Source organism: Squalius cephalus (genome assembly GCF_949319135.1).
Source record: "Squalius cephalus genome assembly, chromosome: 1".
Taxonomy (NCBI): Eukaryota; Metazoa; Chordata; class Actinopteri; order Cypriniformes; family Leuciscidae; genus Squalius; species Squalius cephalus.
The window spans coordinates 66,458,173-66,483,867 of record NC_137122.1 but is presented as its reverse complement, the minus strand read 5'-3'; the positions used below and the strand labels follow the sequence as shown (position 1 = coordinate 66,483,867).

The 25,695-nt window shown below is 42.3% G+C and overlaps 1 protein-coding gene and 1 long non-coding RNA gene across 2 annotated transcripts in view; both read right to left on the bottom strand.

Annotated features, from left to right (window-relative positions):
• The window catches only part of LOC307159631 (uncharacterized protein), a 732,752-nt gene that overhangs the window by 379,801 nt on the left and 327,256 nt on the right, over positions 1-25,695 (bottom strand). Inside the window, exon 23 of the mRNA XM_079873101.1 lies at positions 24,946-25,119. Within this exon, the coding sequence (XP_079729227.1) occupies positions 24,946-25,119 (174 nt within the window). The remainder of the gene's footprint in view (positions 1-24,945; positions 25,120-25,695) is intronic.
• LOC307159745 lies at positions 23,012-24,250 on the bottom strand. The gene is made up of 3 exons (XR_013821441.1): positions 24,130-24,250; positions 23,989-24,054; positions 23,012-23,885 (listed from the first exon to the last, which is right to left on the bottom strand). It is a non-coding gene; the product is annotated as an uncharacterized lncRNA (long non-coding RNA).

Below are 25,695 nucleotides of genomic sequence, written 5' to 3'. Positions count from 1 at the left end.
GAATGGGCTACAATGATGAAACCAACTGTTATATAAAGCTCTTGAACTCTTCCATCATGAGGGCTACCGTTTGGTGCGATCACCAATAGGGGACATCACCAAAAATTGTAAAAACTGAATCTCACCTAGTTATTATTTATAATTTAAAATTTTGACCAAACTATACTGTGTTTCACATCCACCCATACCCATGAGTGCACTCTCAGTTTTATAGTCCAGACATCCATTTACATGTTTTAGTAATTTACAAAAACAAAACTACAATTCCCTGCTGCAGCAGATTACAACGTGATAGACAGCCCGTTAAATATGTAGTTCTTCTGGTTGGCAAACTAGGGTTGTGAGTAAGTAGGGTTTCAAAAAGAACTATAGTATAAAGTAACTTCCTAACAGACATGCTACTGCAAAAGCACAATACGTGTTGTATTAATTCAGCCCAAAAACATCGTCTTATGGTTATTATTATTAGCCAAAATTGCTTGTTTGGGAGATTCATACTAGTTGCTAAGGTAACCGTAATGGCGCAGGCGCATAGCCTGACCACAGAAACGGAAGTAAAAAATAAATAAAAATGTGTTAGGCAAAGAAATATGAATAACTGATATTGCCAACAAATAATTTAAAAATATGTCATCCTTTATTAAAATTTGTGTTTTCATGTTGAAATCCAGGCACTAGATGCTAGGGGCGTTTTCGCTGACATTTTGGAGAGGCAGGGTACACTCTGGACTGGTCGCCAGTCCATCACACTCCCACTCACACTCCCATTCACACCTAGGGCAATTTTAGAGTCTCCAATGAATCTATTCTATTCGGTTTCTTTATGCTAAATATTTTCAACTTATGTTTTTATACAGAAAATAATGATAAAAATAACATTATTTACATTAGCACTTTTTTATTTTTTATGTAGGCCTAAAGAACAAAGTGATATGTGATACAAAGACCACAAGGACATTCATACATAAATATATGTATGTATAAAATGGTAGACATGAATTAAAGAAAATAGCCTATAATTGTAAGCTGATATTTACAACACCAGTTGTCTAGTGTTAATTCTTGTATCCAGAGCAAAGTTATTCAGCAGGATAATGAAAAACTTATCTTATTTATGGCTATAATTTAGTATTTACTAATTAATACAACACATAACTATATACCTACTTGACAATTAGCATGTGAAAATTTTATTTTGTGCGATTACACACCCTGTGTAATATACCCTGTGAACAACTGGCATACAATGTTAAGATGAAAATGAAAAATCAGTAATTTAACATCTTATTTTCAAGAAGACAAATCAAAACAACAGCTCAGCATGAACTAGTTTGCATGCATGTACAACATATTTTTATAGTTACCTCAAGTAATGCCATGGTAAATTAGTTCCTTTTCTTGGCAAGATAACAGCAGCAATAACAACAGGAAATACTACACTTAAGACTCAACTATGGGTATTGATCAGTCATTTCTGTAAAGTATTTAATGTAGTGACATGTACAGTAAATAGTTCATTCAAAAAGTATCCACAATCACTGTGAATAAAACAATCAAACTATTACATTAATGTAAGTGTAACATTTTTGTACAGTAAAGGTCATTATGTTGACAAGATGAGATGGGCAAAGCTTGGGAAAGTCACCACTGCAAGAGGCTGTTGTCATTCGCAAGCTCTAGCACCACACTTGACTGTAGAAATAGTCCATGAAACATCGGAGGTGAAACTTAAAAACCGACCTGCTGTTTGTGAACTAAGGTAACAATAGTCCAAAATAAAAGCACTGTATAAGACATCAATTACACTTCAAAAAGTTTTTTTGTTTTCCTTGAAACACACCTGCAGTCCAGTCATAATTGACACGCACGCAGTCTAAATGCATCCGACCAGTTAAGCACTCATTTACACTGCCTCAAAATCACTGTCATCTGAACTCTCAAAATCAACTTCTTCATGGTCCTCTGGTCTCTCCTCGGGCCCATCCTCCAGCAGAGAAGCAGCATTTGGTCCTAAAGCCAGGCTGTAACTTGAGCAAACGACTTGGAACTTCTCCTCTACATCTGCAAGCCTTTTCTGAAGAAGACACAGGAGCCCTTGATGACCCTCTTCACTTAAACTGCCTAGAAGGAAAAATTAAAAGCGAGGCATGACAATACTTCCATTGTTGTTGAGCTATTCATTAACTGACTTTACTAAAGAACTACAGACCATTTAGATCCAGCCACAAGGAATCCATAATGTAACACTTGAGGATCTCAAAATGAGTGGGGATTTATAGGATGCCCAAAAGCATTACAGCAAGAATGTAATAAAAGTTAGCATCTTACCACTGTTTCTGCCAGAAGACATTTCTGATATCACTGTCCTAATGTTTCCAGCCAGCTCTCTGAGATAGGTGCAGTGCTGTCTTATCTCCCTCATCACAATGATCTTTTCCTCTTGAAGCCGCACTTTTGACATGTACACATCAAAAATCTTCTTCTTGGTGAGGATGTTGCTGGATTCTGAAGTCACACAAATAACATCCCTTCGATTAAAATTTGACCAGTACAGTCTAAACAGCAGGCAAAACACAAGTAGTGTATGAACATCCCATATACTGGTGCAGAGTGCAAAAATGTAATAGAAATGTAATCAGATAAAATGTGGCATATGTTTACAGTAGCATATACAACATATCATTAGTTTAAGCACACACACACACACACACACCTTAGAGAGAAATTGCTACTTACCACTGCTGTGCACTTCCCACGGCCATATTAGACTGTCTCCTCCCACGGAGAAACCGCTCTCCACCTTCTCCTCAACGATGCGCTCCTCATCTGGCACCTGCTCATTGTAGAGCTTGATTGTTTGCAGGAGTTTTCTCTTCTCTTCCCACAATTTTCTTCGACGCAAGTGTCGAATTTTGTTGCTATCTATAAAATTAAAAAAACACAGAAAACATGATGCACAAGCATGTGTATACAGATATCAGAAAGTTATTAAAAGGCATAATGGCCTAATATCTGTAAAATTAAAAAAGGAAGACATTTTAAAATTAAGGACCTAAAAACACTATAATACCAAAACAATCCACTGCAATTAGACATCTGCAAGTAATAAAAAAGACACAAATATTAGATGAGTTTTCAACATACCAGTGTGATTATAAAGGCTGGCTTTTTTTGATGAACACCAAGAAACATTTGTTCAATTGATTTCTGAAGGTTATGTTGGTCATCACATCTGGTACCCACAGAATCTTAAAGCAACAACAATAATACAAGTAAATTATTATGATGTCTTGGAAGTTCAAGTTTATTTAGAGCCCCAAATCACTGTTAACAGTGTCAAAAGAGTTTTACAAGCCCACAAGTTTATATCAAACAAAAACAGGACAACGCCCCCTTACTTAATCCTTATGCATGGCAAAGATTCTCACTTATACAATTGCAGTATTAGTAAACTACTTAGAAGAATGTCCATAAAATACTGTACCGTCAGTAGCCCATTGTCTGACATCATGTACCCACTGATGCACGATGTTCTCAGGACACCCCAGTTCACTGCTCAAATCCTCCAGTTTCTGAGACTCAGCCTTTTTCAAAGTCTGGTGTAAAGAAAAGGAAAGATTTTTGACTTTGCAATCTTAAAAAGTGAGGAAAATTGAGAAAAGCTTTGTATACATAACTCAGACATAACATAATACCTTGATGTATCTGCTGGATAGTGCAAGATGAAGGCCTTCCCACTTCCGTCGGTTCCACCCAATAGCAGCATATCATTCCTGGCTTTAAACAACAAAATGATGTGATGGAGGAAAGTCATATTAATGCTCATGGTATTGCAGTTCATCCACGCATTGACAACTGATTTTTAATTTAAGAGAGATGTAATGCAGTTTTATTAATGTAGCCTACTGTATATTAGAATATTTACAGCTGTATATTTGCTATATTATACAATATTTGTAATCTCAGTACAAAGTATTAGACAGTTAGAATAAAAATACATAAAAGACAGGTTTCCTAAAATAATATAAATGAGCAATAATATTGTGATTTTGAGTGATTTTGTCATGTACTTAGTTGTGAGGGCACATCGAGACAAGTTGTTTACCATTTCGACCTCCTCCCCTGCAGTTGTGCCAGCACCTTCCTGATTTTTGCCACTCCAGATTATCTTACAAATCAGCATGGCACTTAAATTATAGTCATATACAGTGTATTATATAAGTAATACAAAAAAAATATATTTTAAAATGGTATGATAAAGAATATGCAGTACCTCACACTTGGTTGAATGAGCCTTGACATGCATGACAGAAAGGAATGATCTCATCTGCAGTAAAGGTCTGAGTTCCAACATGGAGACGGCCAACTTCTCGAGGTAAGGCCAATACTTGCAAGCAATATCTGTGCAATACAACGGTCCGTTTGTGGCTGCTTGGAGCTCCTTCTGCAGGTACAGCGGATAAGCAAATATTTCCCCCCTGTACATGTTAAGAGCCTTGAGTAGCACTCCATGTCTGCAAACAACCACCTCAAGGCCCTCTTCATCCAGTTTGCTTGCTCTTCTGGACGTTTTGCATGCAGCAGACCACTGACTGGCTCCACAGATCCCTTTGCCGGCAGTCTGCATGACGCAATAATTCTGGTTTAAACTGAAAGTTGCTATTTTTTCTAACTAGTTACTTCATCCATCAGGATGAGTCAGGTTACATCACACCAACTGGCATCTTTGTAATGATCGGTGACAATAAAGGTTTACTTTCAAACTACTACTAAAGAGGAGCTTCAGAAAATGCATCTTCTACTTTCTCTACTCTAGCTACACAAACTAGTTGAAAGGCAGGGTGACAAACTGCATGCATAGTCACTATCTCTTGCAGAGATCTGCTATTACATAATGAATGACTAAACTAGCCACTTTGGATGCCACCACACTTACCATTATCTAATTTAAACCTCAACACAAGATTGTTTGTAAGAGTGCACCATGCCTAAAGTGCTAGTAACAAACTAAGTGTATTATATAAGCTTACACCAACTAGGGATAAATTATCTATTTAATAAAACAATCATACATTGCAAATTTTGGATATAAATCAGAGGTGCAAAAAAACAACTTATTTTACTAACACGTTTGATTTTACTCCTGATCTCATCAACAAAATGGTGTACATCAGTGTCCTTGGCAATGAAGGTGCCATCAAAATAGGGTTCCTCTGATCTTGATAGAATAAGAAAAAATATATGTTCAGTGTCAGACATTATATGTTCTGTTAATTTTACATTAAGTAAAACAACTACAAGTGTAAAACAACTAACCCTTTTGACTGCCGAAATCGGTACACTTTTCTGTTGCCATCTGCACAAAGAGCAAGCATGTTGGGTGTACATGCCGGGCAGGTGAAGTGCTCTACACTGGCCATTTTCTCACACTGGTACTGGCAGAATGTGTATTCCATGAAGCTTCTTTGGAACACGTCTCCATGTATTTTTCCAGCCTGTACATTCAATTAGTAAAGAGTAAAATGAAATAGCTACACTAATATTCTCTCATCTCTACTTGATGCAACTTTGATCTACACTGATCTCACCCTTCCAAAGAGACAGGTCCTCCTCTCCAACATCCGCAAAAAACCTTGTCTAGATAAACCTGGTGCAACAGTTTTCATTTCTTCAAATGAGCTGAAGACATCTATGGAGAACAGCGTGTCAGCATTCACAGATGCTGGCCAATACCCACTGCTGATTAGGTTGCTCATGTCAGGTGTCCAATGTGCCAGACATAATCTGCACAGCAAGTTTGGCAAGTGCAAATCATACCGACCTAAAATCAAAAAGTAGAACATTGTAACACACAAAGGCACAAGAATAAATACAAATATAAACCATAATTCATACCATTTATGCAAACCAAAATGATTGCTCTGCCAGCTGATTCTGTGACGTTTGAAGGGTCGCAAGTACATAACTGGACAGGTCTCACTGTAGGCAATAAACATACTGAAAAGAGAAGTTAAATAATTAGTGAGAAAGCATAAAAAATATGTCCAATTAAGATAATAAAACTTTAATCACTTTGCCAAAAAGGTTCAGAACACTACCTTGATTGACCAGTGAATATTTGCCATCTTTTTGTACACAGCACACTGTTGGCTCAATGGGCTTGTAAATTCCCTCAATGCAGGACTCCCTGTTATGGAGGGTGAGTTTTGTGTGTATGTGTACGTCACAATCCATACACAGCCACTCTTGGGGCATGCAGTCTCTGCAGCGAATGACGGCAGGAGATGTGCAGTGGCTGCAGTTATTTTCTGGAGCCACTTTGCAGGACAGCAAGCAGTTGATGTGATAGGTCCTTGCTTTCCACCACTCATCTTGGGCTACAGATTGGCGCAAGCACCATGATGTGGATGTAGAAGGATACTTGCTGGTGCCTTGAACATCTGCTGAGGTCAGAATGTCCTGCAGTTTCTGCATCTCACTGTCTTAAAGACAGAAATAAGAAAAGAATCATTCCTTTCACGCTTATAGCTAACTTGCTTAATTACAGTAAGGTCAGGTGTCATCTTACCAAATGAGTGTTGAGAGCAGTTTGATTGGGTAACTGTGGGAACCTCCTCAGATGACTCAAAATGAGTAGTGCTCTCACTGCCAACAACGGAAACAACTGAAAAGATAGATAGAAAGGAACGAGATAACAATTTTCATGTCTTACAAGCATATAATACAGTGTTCATTAGTGACTTATGGCTATAATAGGCTAATTGACATGTCTGACAATTCCATTAATCTCTAAAAGTTTTTTTCCTCATTATCTGGACATAATCTTGAACTGTAAGCAGCATGAACCTGACACCGACTGCTTCACTTCCACTTCCACTCATTTCTTTGGAATTGCTTAGCATTACAGTGAAGTCAATAACATAGGTAACACATCAACCACCATGTTGTGTTTCTGATGGTACAGTTTAACATACAGTATTCAAAGGAAAATTATTAAAAACCAGAAACAGAAATCCTTTTAAGTTTTACCATGGAAAAAAATAAAGGATAAAGCTGTGCACTGGAAGCCCCAGTTTGGTGGTCTATGTTTCAAAAGTGACACAAAACCATATTTATGTTACCTAACAAATAGCAAGCTGAATTCTGTATACAATGGGCACAGTTATACTTAGTTAAGAAAGATTGGGTGGGTAATCACAAATAATCCTGGAAGACATGGACTACCTGTAGCTGAAGCACGTTTTCGTGTCTCTCCACTTCTGCTTCTTTTTAGCAGTGGACGTCCTTCAGCATCTCTCTCCACCCATCGGACATTAAAGGTCCCATGACATGAAATTTTCACTTTCTGAGGTTTTTAACATTAATATGAGTTCCCCTAGCCTGTATATGGTCCCCAAGTTTCTAGAAATTTCAATCGGTGTAAATCGAGCTTTAGCTATCTTTCTCTGCCTTTGAGAAAATGGACGCTCAATCGCGCTGATCTTGAATCTCCTCCTTGTGACGTTATAAGGAGGAATGTTACCTCCCCTGTCTCTGCTTTGCCCGCCCAGAGAATATTTCTCGCCCATGAGAAAATGAGCTAGGAAGGAAGTAGGAACGCGCGCGCGCGATTTTAGTTTGTCCACGAGAGATATCATGGCTTTTGAGCGAGCGAAGCATAACAATTGCTCAATAATTGGATGTACAAATGAACACCGAAGGGTTAATACAGAGCTGGGCTTGCTGAACGTCTGAAACTAAAGTCTGGATCACTCTCTTTGGCTCAGCTACACACCTCGGAACAGTAAGTCAACTAATGATATATAAGTGTGTTGCTTTACTGTTTATGTTTGCCTAGACTGTTACACGTAGAATGTGGCTGTCACATTAGCTATGCAGCTATGCAGTTTATGTGTGTGAATACACACACTGTAATGCGAGTGTTGTACACTTCTTTGTTATTTGGATAATCGTTTTCCTGTTGGTTATACGGCGCGCGCGATATCCGCATTGTAAGATCGCAGAGCTTGATGATGTAATTGTAATAAGATAAATTACAGATGTTACAGATCTCTCATGAAAAGGCAACAGTAGGTTAGCGTTAGCTACATGATAATAACTGTAAACCATCCGAATAAAGTACCGTATCCAGACATAATATTTTAAACTAACCATTCGGAAACGTCCTGCTGGAACCGCTGAGTTGCAACTTCTTCATCCGTTGCTTCTCCATCTGGATCAGATTCTGGGTCAAACTGAAATGCTTGAACGACTGCGTGCCTCCGTGCCATTGCAATATATCCAATGTAAACATGCATGGTCTACCGTTGCCGCAGATGGTCAAGGCCACACCCACCCTCCACCTTACGCCACCTATCTCCTCCTCATTAACATTTAAAGCTACAGACACCGAAACGGCCCGTCTGAAGGAAGCTCATTCTGGGACTGGCTTATAGTGGCTATAATTCTGCACTGAGACTGAATTTGTGGAAAAGAGATTTCAGATACAGTACTAGGGACCACTAAGGCCTATATTAAAGCCTACAAAAAACAGCATGTCATGGGACCTTTAAATTTACTGCCTTTAGCAGATGTTGCTTTGTCCTTCGCTTCCTTTGCCTTGCAAGACAGAAAGTGAGCATCGTATGATAACACTGAAATACAGCCAACTCTTGAGCAGTTCATTCAAATTTTGCACTCTAATTCCCACTCTTTAGTATTATTACCAATACTGTAAGATCACTGTCTCAAAAAAAAAAAAAAAAAAAATACTCACTTTGGTTTGAGCAAGAAGCATGTCTGCAATGAAAATAGCATCATCTGCTCTCCCTCTGTCTTGCTGAGCAGCCATTTCAAAGATACTATACTGGAAAGGAAGATAAAAACACGGTCAGACAAAAAGAATTGAGGACAGAGTATAGGATATATAAAACTACATTTTTAAAAATGTTTTGGACAGTGAGAGAAAAATAAAGAATAGAGTAACAATACTTACTTGAAGACAGTGAAGCTTTACAAGAAAGAAAGAGAGAAAAAGAGAGTGTGTGTGAGTGAGAGAGAGAGAGAGAGAGAGAGAGAGAGAGAGAGAGAGAGAGAGAGAGAGAGAGAGAGAGAGAGAGAGAGAGAGAGAGAGAGAGAGAGAGAGAGAGAGAGAGAGAGAGAGAGAGAGTGTGTGTGTGAGAGAGAGGCAGTAAGAGGAGTATAGGAGTGGCTCTTAAAAGAGCCGTTGGTTTTCTTATGAAGATATACAGGTAGCGGTAACAGGGAAGGATGGTAGGTAAAAACAGGAGCTGTTGGACAAAGGAAAACAAAAACATAGTTAATTCTCTTGCAGCAAGGCTTCCTGGATTTGTATGGTTACCGTAGTAAAACCATTGTTAATTTTTTTAAAGACTGCCACTGTTGTACCCCAATAGGTAAAACTTTTTTGCGTGTTTCATTCTGACAGATTTATTAACAACAATTACAGAACATAACACAATCCATTTGAACTTTAACGATCAATCCAAATAAATTTAATTGCACAAACTAGCAAAATTATAGTAAATGATACATGCTACATGCTAGTTTTCAAAAGTTTGGGGTTGGTAAGATGTTTAATGTTGGAAGAAGTCTAATCTGCTTACCAAGGTTGCATTTATTTTATAAAAAATACAGTAAATCTTTGTAAAAACAAATATTGTGAAATATTATTGCAATTTAAAACAATATGTTAAAATGTAATTTATTCCTGTGATCAAAGCTGAGTTTTCAGCATCATAATTATTAGGACAGCATTTACATGAAATATATATATTTGTGTAACAATGTAAAAGCCTTTACTGTCACGTTTAATCAATTTAATGCATAACGTACTGAATAAAATAAATTCGTGCTAAATAAATAAAATTACTGGTTTAAAAAAAAAAACACCTTAGGATCGACATTATGTGTGGATTAGGGATGTTAACCGATGACCGTTTGACCGATGGTTGACCGTATCAACGTTAACCGATAAAAGTTGTCGGTAGTCGGTTAAAAAAAAAAAAGTGATGTTTCAAATGAGCTTCTAACGCTAGACAAGATAGATAGATAGATAGATAGATAGATAGATAGATAGATAGATAGATAGATAGACCTTTATTGTCCCCTGGGGGAAATTCTTTTTCACAAACACTGTCAGATACAAACAACATGTACAAATACACACACAACACATCTGCAGATGGTGAGGAGCAGGATTAGCGCTTAAAACCGTTAAGAGCAACGATGGCAGAAGGGTCAAAGCTTTTACTGAAGCGTGCCCGCTTCCACCTCAAAGTCCTGTACCTGCGGCCTGAGGGCAGCGGGCAGAAGTGGCTGTGGAGGGGATGATCTGGGTCTCTGCTGACAGACCGGGCCATGCGTCTGATGGCTTTATTGTTTTAGTGGCCGAGGTCTATAATAGGCAGGCTGATGATTTTGGATGCAATGTAGGTGACCTTGGTGAGTTTATGAGAATGTAGGAGACCTTGGTGACAAACGCCTTAATTTTCAACGCGATCACCTTGTGCCCAAACCATTTCAAAACTAAGGAGCCATTTGTCCTCCGATTACATACAAGCTCCTCGGCGCCGCGTTTGCGGGACTCATGTTTCGCGCTGTAGGGGATTTAAAAAAAGTGACGTGAGTGGAAGGGCGGCGCCGGCCCGGGGCAGTGTGTGTGTGTGTGTGTGTGTGTGTGAGCGGGAGGCAGAGCGGCAGAGAGATGCGACAGAGTTGCGATATTGCAGGCGTGGCTCGTATTTCAAATAGCGTAGCATATTTTAAACTAATCGGTTAGCCGGTTTCAACCGGCTAATGAGGCTCGGTGGTCGGTTAAGACATTTTTTAGTTTTCGCCATCCCTAGTGTGGATAGATCCTTTAAAATAGATAGGCATACAATATCAGTATCGTTATTTCAGGATTGAAATCCGCTCATATATCATCATCAACAAGCAGCAGGGTTTATCTAAAGTTACTTCCCATCGACCATAACAACTTTTTTTATAAACGTAATATAACCTAATATGCAGTCACTGCAACTTTCTGTGATTAATTAATTAGCCAATTAATATCAATTTCTATTAACGTTATTGACCACGGTAACATTAACACTAACAGCACCATAGATTAAAAAGCTCTGCAGTCCACACACACAAATATAACGATAGGCTACAGCAACGTTAGATTTTCTTAAATTACAGAACCATAATAAAAAAATATGGCTTTGACCGACCTGGACGACGCAGGAATTTTGGAGAATGCAATATATCGCTTCTCTATTTGGTCCGTGGGGAGTTGTTGGCATTGAGGAAATTATCGCCCCCTGCTGGTACTCACCCTTCATTCATGCGTGTCATTGTCACGCTTAGAGGAGTCAAAGCGTGACACTGACACGCATCCGCTAGTGGACCAGCGTGTGTATTACACGCTTTAGCGTGATACCGGGTTGCTGTGTGCGCGTGCATGTGAGAGACGCATGAGTGACAGACGGAGGGAGAGCAGGGAAAGGAAATGCGGCTGTACGAATACGCTGCGTGTTTTAAATAGCGTTAAAAAATGAAAGACCTTGACAAAGACGAGACATTTACTCTATAATTTTATTTTTATTTTAGTTCGTTTTGCCAAACACACATTACAGTTTTAGTTAGTTATCGTTTTTTTTAGTAATGCCTCGTTTTTATTTTTATTTCATTTAACGACAATGTTTTTTCCCACCTAGTTTTAGTTTTCGCTTTTTCGTTCGTTTTCGTTAACGATTATAACCTTGCTCCGAAAACAACTGATTGGATTTGAATACCAATCCATCACACACATCATTTAAAACGAGAGGTGTACTCTCATTCCTGGATGTACAACATTCTTCCCATACAGCAGGATCTTTCAGGAGTGCTGTTAATGTGTCTTTATGGGAATATATTGGGCATGTCTCTCCTTTCTGTTTTCATCAATCCCCCAAAAAATGCATTTTGGATGCACATATGGAAAGTTTTCCTCAAAGTACTGTTTTCTCTTGTACTTTGTGGAAAGAGCAGAGCTGCATGATCCATGAATATCCATGTCCATAGGGTTTTCAAAGCATCTTCAATTTCTATCTCAGAGAGTTTAGATTTTGCTTAAAGAGATACTTTAAGTTGATTCTTTGTGTACTGCTGGCACACTCTCCACTAAGCTAACTTATCTCTTCTACGATTAACTGTACTGTTGAGGAAGGGATCAGGTGCTTTGCCTGCAACTTCATGAAAAACATGGACAGATTTCTCATGTATAAACTTTTCATTTGTGCAGGGTCCAGCATATCCTCCTCATGCCCATCGTCATCTGCCCCTTCACCTGAGTGGCTTTCAGTAACAGAGAACTGAGACTCACTAGGAACTGAAGGAAGACAGTATGCACCAGAGACAGTTAAAGCTGTAGAGTATTTGTGCTTTCTAGATAGGTGGGACGTGAAAATGAGCGATCACAGTCTTTGAAGGGGCAATGCACCTGCTCTCTTTTTGAAATGGGAAATTTAAGGTGACCCAAAAGATCTGAAAGATCAATCACATGTAACTTCACATGTGAAGGGTCCCTGCAGAGACCAGAAGATGACTGCCGATGATGACGGTAAACATGACATTTAAATGCGTTGTAATTTCTGAAGCGTAACTTACAACCTGCCATGCAACATGCATATAGGTAATGTGCCTCATTTCTGTGTAGCCCTTGATGCTGTACATAACCTTTTAGCGTTTTCACAGAAACACTACAACTATTACAAGTGTAATCTGCAAACATCTTTACATGGTCCAATGATCACCTTTTCCACTGATCTTGATTTTAGCAGCTCACGCAACTTGAGAAACAGTGCAAACAAAAACAAGCATGTAAGTGTATAGGACATGTTAAGAAATCTACAAATGTTCTAAGAAATGTATTGATAAATGTATCTAAAGTACTGAATACTATCAGTGAATCCCTATTAGTTTATGTGCTCCTGTTTCAGTGTTTGTGCTTCAATGACGACAGCGTTTTAATTTTGAGTGGTGATTAAAGTTGGCATGAAAGCAAGTATATTGTATATGTGAAAATGTCCCATTGGATTGTATGAAGTTGGGCATTGCAGGGGGTGAGTTAGCGTTTTTGATTAAAGATTACAAGGGCATATTAATATATAAAAAAATTATAATATTGTGCACGGATAACTCATTTATAATAAGCACTGAAACATTCTGTAAAAAAGTTATAATTTTCACTTTTAATTTCATGGCTACTAAACTGACTAACATCTAGTGCATTCAACTGTTTGAACCAGCTGAAAATTATGAGAAACAGAAACGATTAATTGCTTATCTGGGTCTTCAGGCTATGCAGTCTGTTGGTTTACCTCACCTCCCGATCTAAGTCGGTCGTTCATTCAGTGACATCCTCATAAAATGACCTATGCAGTCTGTAGTACCTGACACAGAAGACTCTATAAAGCATCAGTGTGTGTTCATGTTAAAGACTCGCTCTACTATACTTCTCTCACAGGAGTGTGTGTTGTTGAGTCTCACAGGTTCAGTTCAGACTCTATAAAGCATCAGTGTGTGTTCAGCGTGTTATAGACTCGCTCTACTATGCTTCTCTCACAGGAGTGTGTGTTGTTGAGTCTGACTGCAGCGCTGAGGGACATGATGGACGGCAGAGACAGGTGAAGGTGGGAACGGTGGTCGGCTGATTCATCAGAATAAACACACAGAATGAGAGCCGCTGTGTTGAGATGGCAGTGAGATGTGGGGTTCACCGCCTGGAAATATGTGATTGCTAGAACAATAAGTTTGAATAAAGCTTTGTTTGGTGTGTTGTTGACTTGTACATGCATTTGTTTATTGTGTTGGTCACTTTTACTCATTTATTCATGTTTCTTATTGTCAGTAAATAAAATATAATTATTTCATTAATATATGCATTAATTCATTGCTAGACTGAAAACTGAGATGTGTTCACTGCATTTATTTAGTGTGTATTTATGCATATCTGTCACGACAAAACAAATGACATTTGTTTCTTTTACTGAAATATATAATTTTCAGTTAAAAAAGTAATATAATTAAGTATTGGTCAGCATTTATCATTATAATTGTGTGTAAGTGTTGGGGTGGGCTATAGCAATGCAATTCTTTCTTGGGTAATCTTTATTTTTAAGGAGGGATATTTACATTTTTGGAGTATAAAATCAGCAGTTCTCTTACGAGAGATACTCTCGTACTGCGTAGAATACGCTAGGGGAAAATCCTTTTCCACGAGAATACTGAAGCCAAAAAATTATCCTTTAATTTTGTATTAATGTAAAACGCGTTGCGGCAGCATACAGACATAGGCGAGGCAGCTCGCGCGCCTATTGGCTGGTCTGCTGGCAACTGCTTAAGCCTATCGAGCGAGACCTAGAGTGACGTCACACCCAATGAGGGCGCTTCGCGCCCTCTGCGTCACGTCCCGCCGAAACGGGCGTGGCTTAGGTCTATAAATACCACTCGCAGGCATTATATCTCTGATTTTTCATCCTTCAGCGAAGCAACTCGCATCGCTGGATCCGAGAGGAAGCCGCGCTGTCGAAGAAGCATCTCAGCGGGACGAGTCGAAGAAGCTGCTGGCCGCGCCGCCTTCATCGCCTCCCTGCTGCGCTATCCAGCGCCTATATCCTTTTCATTGCAATTTGTGTGTGTGTGTTCGCCGGCGCGACTCACACTATCTAAAAGAGCCGCGTCTTTTTCAAGATGCCTGCTTGTGGCTCGTGCAGAGCCTCACTCAGCGACGGGGACCGCCATCTCATCTGCGCTTCCTGCCTGGGTCAAGATCACGCAGCTCTCGCGCTCGCCGATGGCGGCTGCCATTTCTGCGAGCTGTTGCCTTTAGCGACTCTGAGGACTCGCTTGGCACAGTTCACCGAGACTGCGCCCACACCAGCTGTTGTGCCGCGCCGTAAAAAGCGCCGCGCTCAGCGGATCCCGGAGCCCTCTCTCAGCCGTCAAAGCTCGCTCACGGACGGACAGCGGCCGCGGTCTGCCGCCGCTTCCGTCGATGACGCTGATGAGATCGACGCGATGCTTCGAGAGGGGGATTCCTGCTCTCTAGTAGCATCAGGCAGTGAGGATTGGGCGGGCTCTGAGGACCCCACCCCTCCTGCCCGTGCTTCTAAGGGAAAGAGAGCGAGCATCGAGGCTGAGCTCATGCGCGTGCTCACTCTGGCCACGGCGAGCCTTGGCCTCGAGTGGAGTACGCCTGAGCAGCCTGCTCACAACCGGCTGGACGGCTACTTCCTGCCCGGGGAGCGCACTTCTCCTGCATCCAAGTCAGCGCCCTTTCTTCCTGAGCTTCACGAAGAAGTCGCTAAGTCTTGGGACTCCCCTTTTTCGGCCAGGACACGGAACTCTGTCTCTTTGGCGTTCTCCGCTGTCGACGACGCAAAGAACAGAGGCTACCACTCCCTGCCGCCGGTTGAAGAGGCTATTGCAGCGCACTTATGCCCACCCTCCGCTGGACGGCGTGCTAAGATGGCGCTGCCTTCTAAAGCCTGCCGCACGACGTCATCCCTGCTCCGCCGCGCTTTCTCCGCCGCCGGGCAGGCCGCGTCAGCGTTGCATACCATGGCCACGCTACAGATATACCAGGCCGATCTCCTCCGCCAGTTGGACGAGAGAGGACCCGATGCAATCTGTGTCCCGGACTTGAGGAGCGCTACAGACCTCGCTCTTCGCGCCACCAAGTCTGCAGCACAGGCCATTGGACGGAGCATGGCCTCGCTCACCGTATCAGAGAGACATCTATGGCTGACGCTCTCCGATATGACTGAGTCGGAACGCACCGCGTTCCTCGACGCGCCGCTTTCCCCTGCCGGCCTCTTCGGAACCTCGGTCAAAGATTTCGCCGATAGGTTCGCTGAGGTGCAGAAAGCGACCCAGGCCATGAAGCACTTCCTCCCGAAGCGCTCCAGTTCTGCAGCAGGCCGTGCGAAACCGTCTGCTCAGAGCTCTCAGCCTAAGCCTCCGCCCGCCGCCTCCTCTTCTCAACGCCGCCAAGCCCAGAGCTCGAGACCGCGCTCTTGCTCATCCAGCCGCCGCCCCGCGTGGCCCGCGGCAGAAGGTTGCGTTGAAACCAGAGGCCCCGAAATCATCCTAGCACGCCTAGGAAAGCGACGGTGTCCAAGTCCCGCTGCGGCCGGACTTCCACCAAAGCTTGCCGCTCGTCCAGTTCCAGGAAATGCGACTGGTCCAGCGTATTTAGCAGCCAACAAGCCGGTTCCATTACCCGCTTGCCTGCACACAAAAGCCGTTTTTACGGCTACCCAGATAAATCCCTTAAAGAGTGTATTTTCTGGTGTCCCGGCCACGGCCGATGGTGTTTTATGTGTAGAAAAAATGCCCGCTACTCAGCGCCCATTCCTGCACACAAACACAGCCCCTCACATAGGGCGCGCGCACATAAAATCGACTCAGATCGATTGCGCTTCAAACGTAGCAGAAGTGCCCACTGCCCAGTGCCCACTAACGCTACTTTCCACATGTCTCACGGTCCCTGTAAACACGGGACCCGTATGCATACGCTCTGCTCACGCAAGCGATGCTGTAAAAGTGGTGTACGTGCCCGCTGCCCCGCGCCCACGCCCACGCACAGACATGAAACTAGCCCAGCCCTCCTCCTCTCGGCTAAACACCGCGGGGGAGTCGAGCGCGGGCATTCTGCCCGCTGTTATCAGCGTGCCCCCTGCCTCAGATGTCATGAGCGTGTCGCTTATGCCACAGCACATAAAAGCCGCTGTATCGCGAACCGATCAAAGCGCGCTTCGCATCCGGCCCCTAGCTACTCGCGCACCCGCGTGGGAAAAGCTTCCCGGGGTTTCGAGATGGGTGCTGAACATTATAAAAGAAGGCTATTCGCTGCAGTTTCGCCGACGCCCTCGCCGCTTCATGGCGCGCGTCGAGACCACGGTAGAATCGAAAGTAGCCCATCTACTTCGAGCCGAAATTTTGAAACTGTTGAGCAAAGGGGCTATAGAACCCCTATCCCAAGCTCAGAGCGAAGGGGGGCTTTACAGCAGATACTTCCTGGTGCCCAAAAAAGACGGGGGTCTCAGACCCATACTAGATCTGCGGCAGTTGAACAGAGCGCTTATGAAGCGCCAGTTCAGGATGCTCACAACCAGACAAATCCTCGCGCATGTCCGCCAGGGGGACTGGTTTGTGTCAATAGATCTAAAGGACGCGTATTTTCAAATACAAATAGCGTCACGTCACAGGCGATTTTTGAGATTCGCCTTCGAGGGCCAGGCATATCAGTACACAGTCCTGCCTTTCGGCTTGTCCCTGGCACCCCGTACATTTACGAAGTGCATGGATGCAGCGCTCGCACCCCTCAGATTACGGGGCATACGAGTGCTGAACTATCTGGACGACTGCCTGATTCTAGCCCAATCTCACGCAGAGCTCGTGGAGCACAAGACCATTTTGCTCGATCACCTCGAGGATCTCGGTCTCGCAGTGAATTGGGAAAAGAGCTCGCTCTTCCCCAGACAGATCATATCTTTTCTGGGAATAGAGCTGAACTCGCTGCTAATGACAGCGCGCCTGTCATCTCAGCGCATACTGGACATTCAGCGCGCAGCCGGCTCGTTCCGCTGCGGCGCGATAGTCCCTCTCAAAGCTTTTCAAAGGATGCTCGGTCTGATGGCCTCAGCATCTTCAGTTCTCCAGTTGGGCCTTCTGCGCATGCGCCCACTGCAGTTCTGGCTCAGAAAGAGAGTGCCACGCTCAGCGTGGGCCTCCGGTCAGCTTCGCGTCAAGGTCAATCAAGCATGCGTTGCAGCTCTGAAACCTTGGGAAGCGAAAGACTGGTACCAATCAGGTGTAAGCCTGGGGACTTCCTCGAGAGTGATGGTGGTGTCCACGGACGCGTCCACCTCGGGATGGGGAGCGCTGCTCGAGGGCAGACCGCTTTTTGGCCTATGGTCAGAGCGGGAGAAGCTCTTACATATCAACTGCCTCGAAATGATGGCAGTGAGCGAAGCGCTCATACAGGGACACCACGTGCTAGTACGTTCAGACAACGTCTCAGTGGTGTCCTACATAAATCGCCAGGGCGGCCTCAGGTCCCTGACTCTGTACAGGCTAACCAGGCGCCTCCTGATATGGGCCCGCAGCAACCTGCTCTCGCTGAGAGCGGCGCATGTGCCAGGCCTCCTAAACATAGGACCAGACAGACTGTCCAGGAACCAAGTTCCGACAGGAGAATGGTCTTTGCACCCACAGACAGTCCAGCTGCTGTGGAAGAAATTCGGCAGAGCGGAAGTAGACCTGTTCGCGTCTCAAGAAAACGCTCACTGCCCAGAATTTTTCTCGAAGAGCAAGGACGCGCTGACCCACGAGTGGCCTCGCCGTCCTCTCTACGCTTTTCCCCCCGTCTCCCTCCTGACTCAGGTGGTAGAGCGGGTCAGGGAAGAAGGATGCTCAGTGCTGCTTGTAGCCCCACTTTGGATGAGCCAACCTTGGTTCCCAATCGTGATGCAGCTAGCAAGCACCGCCCCATGGCCAGTGCCTCTGAGGAGGGATCTCCTCTCTCAAGCCAACGGCTCGATTTGGCATCCTCACCCAGAGCTGTGGTCCCTCCATGTGTGGGCCATCAACGGGTACCCGCTGGCCTCCCACAGGGAGTGCTAAACACTATCACGCAGGCCAGAGCTCCGTCTACGCGACGTCTCTATGCCTCAAAATGGTCAGTGTTTTCTACCTGGTGCTCAGCTCGTGGTGTGTCACCCCTGCATTGTGGTGTGACGGAGGTTCTCTCCTTCCTACAGGAGCTGCTGGATAAGGGTAGGTCCCCCTCCACGCTCAAAGTCTATGTAGCGGCCATAGCAGTGTTCTCCGCGACCACGCTCGGCCAGTCTATTGGAAGGAATGATTTAGTTATTCGCTTCCTTCGTGGAGCTAAGAGACTGAATCCTCCCAGACCTCCCACGGTCCCTATATGGGACCTTTCTACGGTACTGGAAGCCATGAAAGGTCATCCATTTGAGCCCTTGCAGGAGATTGATCTTAAACACCTGTCTTTCAAGACGGCGTTTCTTCTGGCTCTCGCTTCAGTGAAGCGCATAGGGGACTTACACGCGCTCTCAGTAAGCGCGACGTGCATGGAATTTGGGCCGAATGACTCTAGAGTCATACTCAAACCTAAGCACGGTTATGTTCCTAAATCCCTCAACACACCGTTCAGAGCACAGGTCATTTCCCTGTCTGCCCTGCCGGTCACTGAAGGAAATATGGACGAAAGCTCCCTTTGCCCAGTTAGGGCGTTAAGAGCTTATGTGTCTCGCTCGTCTGTTTTCAGACAGACGGAGCAGCTGTTTGTTTCGTTCAGCGGACGTTCTAAGGGACTAGCCGCCTCGAAACAGACCCTATCCAGATGGGTAGTAGACGCAATAGCGCTAGCCTACACAACCAAGGGCATGCAGTGCCCGTTGGGTGTCAAAGCGCACTCCACGAGAAGCATGGCTTCATCGTGGGCATGGTCAAGTGGGATTGCCTTGCAAGATATTTGTATGGCGGCAGGCTGGGCCTCTCCGTCTACATTTATAAGGTTTTACAACCTGGAGGTTCCCGCACTACAGGCCAGACTACTGTCGGTCTAGTATGGCCAAAATCACATAACTGGCGCTGTCAGTTATGCAGCTTTGAGCATTGTGAGTCGCTCTATGCTGCTATATAGGAAGATAGTGGCTGAACCCCCCCTCTCTTCCAGGACTCTCTGTGGGTCCCCTGGGTGATTATGTACTATATGAACTCCGGGCTGTCGCCCTTGAGTCTATGGTATCAGATCCCAGCAAGCACGGCGTTTTACAGTATGTTCCCCTAGCGTATTCTACGCAGTACGAGAGTATCTCTCGTAAGAGAACGTACTCGGTTACTAACGTAACCTCGGTTCTCTCTAGAGAGAGGAACGAGTACTGCGTATCCTGCCGTGCTTGCATGCGCTCCGGTTGCTTCGACTATGAAAAACCAGAGATATAATGCCTGCGAGCGGTATTTATAGACCTAAGCCACGCCCGTTTCGGCGGGACGTGACGCAGAGGGCGCGAAGCGCCCTCATTGGGTGTGACGTCACTCTAGGTCTCGCTCGATAGGCTTAAGCAGTTGCCAGCAGACCAGCCAATAGGCGCGCGAGCTGCCTCGCCTATGTCTGTATGCTGCCGCAACGCGTTTTACATTAATACAAAATTAAAGGATAATTTTTTGGCTTCAGTATTCTCGTGGAAAAGGATTTTCCCCTAGCGTATTCTACGCAGTACTCGTTCCTCTCTCTAGAGAGAACCGAGGTTACGTTAGTAACCGAGTACGTTTTCTCCAAAGGCGAGATCATCAGCCGCCCGTCTCCTCTGTGCAGACATTACACACATTACACACGCTGAGGAGAACTGCTCTAGGCTGTCGAGTTACTGATGTTAGGAAGTGTTAGTGCACCTGTCGCTCATAACTTATAGTTACATACAAGATCAGGGAAAGATACCAGTTCTTTAACAATGAACAATCATAATGACAATAAACAAAACAAAACAAAAAAACATAAATATCATGGGTTTGCGTTTATCATTGTATGAGATTATATACACAGGGGGAAAAGCACAATTACAAGGTTAAAAATATTTGAATAATTGATCATAATACATAAAAAAAAAAAAAAAAAGTTTATTATTTATAAACCTGAGGGATGAAACGAGTTAAACGTTGAGATTTAAGCCACTTTTGTGGGTGAAACATTTTGCATATAAAATAAAGAAATTAACAACATATTCAAGAGATGACGATTTTGGGTTTTTATAATAAAAAATAATATCTTTAAGGATAAAACTGTGGGTAACATTATAGGGTTAAAATATAAGAACTTAAATCAACCCTAAATGTATTGGTTAAACTACAATCACAAAATAAAAAAATAAATGGGCACTTGATCAGAGTCACAAATGTATTCCAAAACATAGATTTTACAAAAAAAATCTATAAATAATATTTTTTTGTATAAGACATGTACAACTTCACATAAAATATCAATGAAATATACAAATCAGAATCAACAATACATTCCCAATTCCACAACTTGGATTTCACACAAAACTAAATAGATATTTATAATAATGAATTATTATATTAATTATTATAAATAATTATTATTCATACTAAACCAACATTGATCATTCAATATCACGTTTCTAATAATACGCATGCTAACACACACGCTGCTTTATTTAATTGTGAAGTCTGAGTCTCTTCCACCTTTATTTACACATTTACACATGTATTTCTCCTCATAGACAGTAGTGAGACTCTTCTGTGGATCAGCTGATGGTTGCTGCTCCTCTCATGATCATTTCACACTACGATACAACACATTTATCAGAGTTTGGTGATCGATCTTTATCAGGGATGTTTGGTGATCGACCTTTATCAGGGATGTTTGGTGATCGATCTTTATCAAGGATGTTTGGTGATCGATCTTTATCAGGGATGTTTGGTGATCGATCTTCATCTACTCTGTAAAGTGGAACAGAAGAGAAAACAATCAGTGTTCAGTGGAACAAAGTGCAAATTATTATATTTCAATTACTGTTTTTTTTTGTTGTTGTAAAAATAAGTTAAATTGAATTCCTGTAATCAGATTAATTACTGACAATACATGATCTTGGATAGATATTTGTGTTTTTAAATATAATAGATGTAAAGCATGAATCATGTTCATATATGTGTGTGTGTGTGTGTGTGTGTGTGTGTCGGTGCGACTCCTATTGAGTCTCTGTAAAGGAGAAACTAATGAGTGTACGGCGTATGGAATAAACCACAGGGAGCAAATACAAATGTTATTTTGAGTTCAAACACAAACCTTTAGTTAAAGCCGTTTGTCCTCTAGTTTAAACATGTTTGTAGGCTCTTAGTAAATAACTGAGAGTAAAGTAAGTGTAAAGTTGTCACAGTAAAAACACACTAGAGACAGAGACATTCCTCATGTGAGCTGGACGCTGTGAGCTGAAGCTGGAACTGCACTGATTTTAGCAGGAGTGCAGCGTTTTCCTACAGTCTGACCAAGTCTGTTTTCACACTGAAATGATTCACTTCTACTGTTAATAAAGCAGGTGTTGGTGTTGTAGTGGATTTTTTCCTAAATCCCGACTATCTAGCGTCTACAAATCGACACTTAATAAATAAAACTGTTGCGTCTACAATCGACACTTAATAACCTTTATACTCCAGCTCTTTGCGTCTTCCGTCGACAACTGGCCGAGTTTCTAACTAACTTGCTTCCCTAAACTGACCAGTTTAAGCAGAAATTAACAGACAGACTTTCAGCAAATGTCCTCTAAATGCTTTAATAACGGCCGGGAGAGTCTTCGAGCAGTTCTCAGAGAAACTCTCCCAAGAAGAATCAAGGCCGGAGGATCTCAGACAAATTCCATTGAGACTCCCAGCGTAAAACACAGATACAACAGTTTTTATAGAATCGAGGCATGGCATAAATGTCAGGCTGCATTACATAATTTCCCCACTATTTGATTGGTTCTTCATATGCAAACCCCTCTGTTACTAGGTAAAGCAAACTTTGTTTTAATGATGACTTCATTTGTTAATCAAAAGATTCTAACAGACTGTCTAGTTTCATTTCCCAAACTATGTTATTTTTACACACATATGCACACACTCAAAGACACAAGTTTTCCATTGGTTTCGTAAAGTACATCCTGTTCAGATGTTAGATGTTAAATAAGGTTAGATGTTAGAAACATGGTTAGTTTAATATACAGTTCTACGACAATGTATAAAGCTGTGACAGTGAGCTTTTGTTCTCTTTCCTCCTTTGTGTTAAACATTTCAATGACTTCACATTTTGTTCTCACACAAACCCTTTGTTGCAATAAAGCTTAATGATGATTTCCTTTTGTGAGCGGAGGCTATTGCCACCTAAGATATAGAATATGTTTTGTAAATGCTCCCAACTACAGGGTTTCCAAATAAATGGAAAAAAACAAACAGAGATGCGTACAATCTTTATTTGACACCAAAGTAGTAAAAAGGATAATCATACAAAAATTATAAGAAAAAAATACACAAGTTACAAATACAACATTCACACAAAAGAAAAGAATAAGTCATAAAGTGGCCACTTGTAAAATTGGATCTTGGACAGGCAATATCAATATCCCTTGGGATAAGTCACATTTGGGATAGAGAAAGAAAAATGAAAACAAAATATCCAAATTAAATTCAAACCACCTCAATTCACACCTTCATGCAAATGTATAACCAAATATCACAATCCACCAATAAACAACAAAGTATAAATGAATTAAATAAATCCTCCCAATCCCAGCAGCTAATAGCCCATGGTAGTTGTAAAGGAATTGACAGTAGATAAGAACGGTGGCAATTACCACCCACAGTACTCAAGAACACAATTAGCCACAAAAAAAGAAACAAAAAGAGAAATATCAAATTAAAGAAAATACAATTAAATCAATATAACAAATAAATAATTCAATACCCAATCATCTCAGCACACGCACACACTTCCATACACACAAACGCCACCACAAACACGCGTTCACACCGAGCTCACTCAAACACGCGCTCGCCTCAACACACACTCAAATAAGACTCGTTCACATCAAACGTGTTCACACAAACATGCGTTCACACGAACACACGCTCGCATCAACACACACGCACACACCTAAAACCTCGCTCACACAACTGTGCGCTCGCACAAACACACGCTCGCATCAACACACACGTGCGCTTCTAAATCACAGTAGTCCGTGGTGGGACTTGAGCGCGCACCCTCTTCAGTCTTCACAGCACAGCACCACTGCGAGCCGCCACACAGCAGCAAAACAACAGCGGGCAGATTTCTATAAAAATAGTTACTCAATTTGGTCATTAACCACGCATACACTATATCTAAAATTACATCTCTGATTAACAAACAACTTACAAAATACCATATCAACTTACCTGCAGCACAATTGACTGGCCCTCGGTGAGAACGGTGAACAAACCACCAATACTGCCTCGATCACACTATATAAACGAGTCATCATTAAAAACGGCGCTATTAAAGAATAATTGCAGCAACATATCAATGCAGTAACATACCTTGATATATGTTAATGCAATTGAACATCCACAGGCCCACGGCAAAAGTTAAAAAAGGGATTTCCAACTTATGCAGGTCTACAACACTTAATACGCGCTCAATGCTTGATGCATAATAGATTGCTCTTGCAACACAAACGAATGCAGCCTGCGTACCATGCCGGAAGGAAAACGGAAGTAAGAGGAAATCTCCGCGTTTTTAAAGGGCCGTGAGCGTACCATGCCAAAGAGAAAACGGAAGTGAAAGGGGATCTCCGCATTTTTAAAGGGGCCGTGAGCTTAACTTCCGCCCAGCTCCATCCACCTACACAGAACGGAAGACCCTAGAAGGGTCACCCCATTACACTTTCACGAATGTTTGAAAGGTTTGTTCACATATCAGAGGTAAATGAAGATCTCTTTAATATCTCAGTGATGTTTCCTCACCTCAGGACACAGTTTGAGTCTCGTAGCTCGTCTCTGAGCCGCTGCTGTGAGTCTCCTATCTTATTGAATCTCAGATCAAGCTCTTTTAGAAACTGCAGTGCTTTTGAGTTAGTCAAAGACTGAGTTAGAGAAGAAACATCTGTAATGCCACAGTCCCGTAGACTAGAAAGACACAAACAGAGGAAGAGAGATTATCTTACAAACAAATCATGAATGTGAAGAATTTTACACAAATATAATGTGAACTCAGACTCACTGTGAGATATTGAGAATAAAGTGTTTTAGTTTTAGAAAGTGCACTGCTATAAACACTGAAACATAAGCCCTGCTGTCTTCAAATAAATAAACTTCAGTCACACTGTAATTGCTGTACAGTATAATGAGACTAACTGTAGTTTCTCCAGCTTGAGTTGTGGGTTCATCAGTAGATCACTGAGGTTTTTCACTCCAGAGTCTCCTAGTTTATTCCCGCTCAGCTCCAGCTCTCTCAGGTGTGACGGGTTTGATTTCAAAACTGAAGTCACATCAGAACAACCTTCATCTGTCATATCACAGCGGATTAAACTACATTAGCAGAGAGAGAAGAAAATAAGACAGAAGAAAAGAAAACTCTTTATTCTGTAAAGTCACATCATCTTCATAAGCAAATAAAACAGAGAGAGGAAGAGAGATCTTCATCTTTATTTCACCAGATCACAAAATACTCAGTTTGCACAAATACAGTGTTAAAGTGTTTTAGTTTAAACTGTTGAAGTGATTTTAAGCATTTTGATTCTTGTATGTGAATGTGACTGACCGCAATCTCTCCAGTTTACAGTGTGAATCCTTCAGTACGGCACATAAGCGCTTCACTCCAGAGTCTCCTAGTGTATTCACACTCAGGTCCAGCTCTCTCAGGTGTGACGGGTTTGATTTCAGAGCTGAAGTCAGGATGAGACTCTGTTCCTCTGTAATACTGCATCTATTCAGACTGAAGACAGAAAGAGAAAATGACTCAGATCTATGATGATCAACTAACGTGTTCATCTTCATCCAGCAGACTTTTGCTGACAAATAAACAGGGATATCAAGGTAAAGGTAACATGGAGAAAGACTACACATTGTTCATTTAAATATACTACCAACATTGTAACAATACAA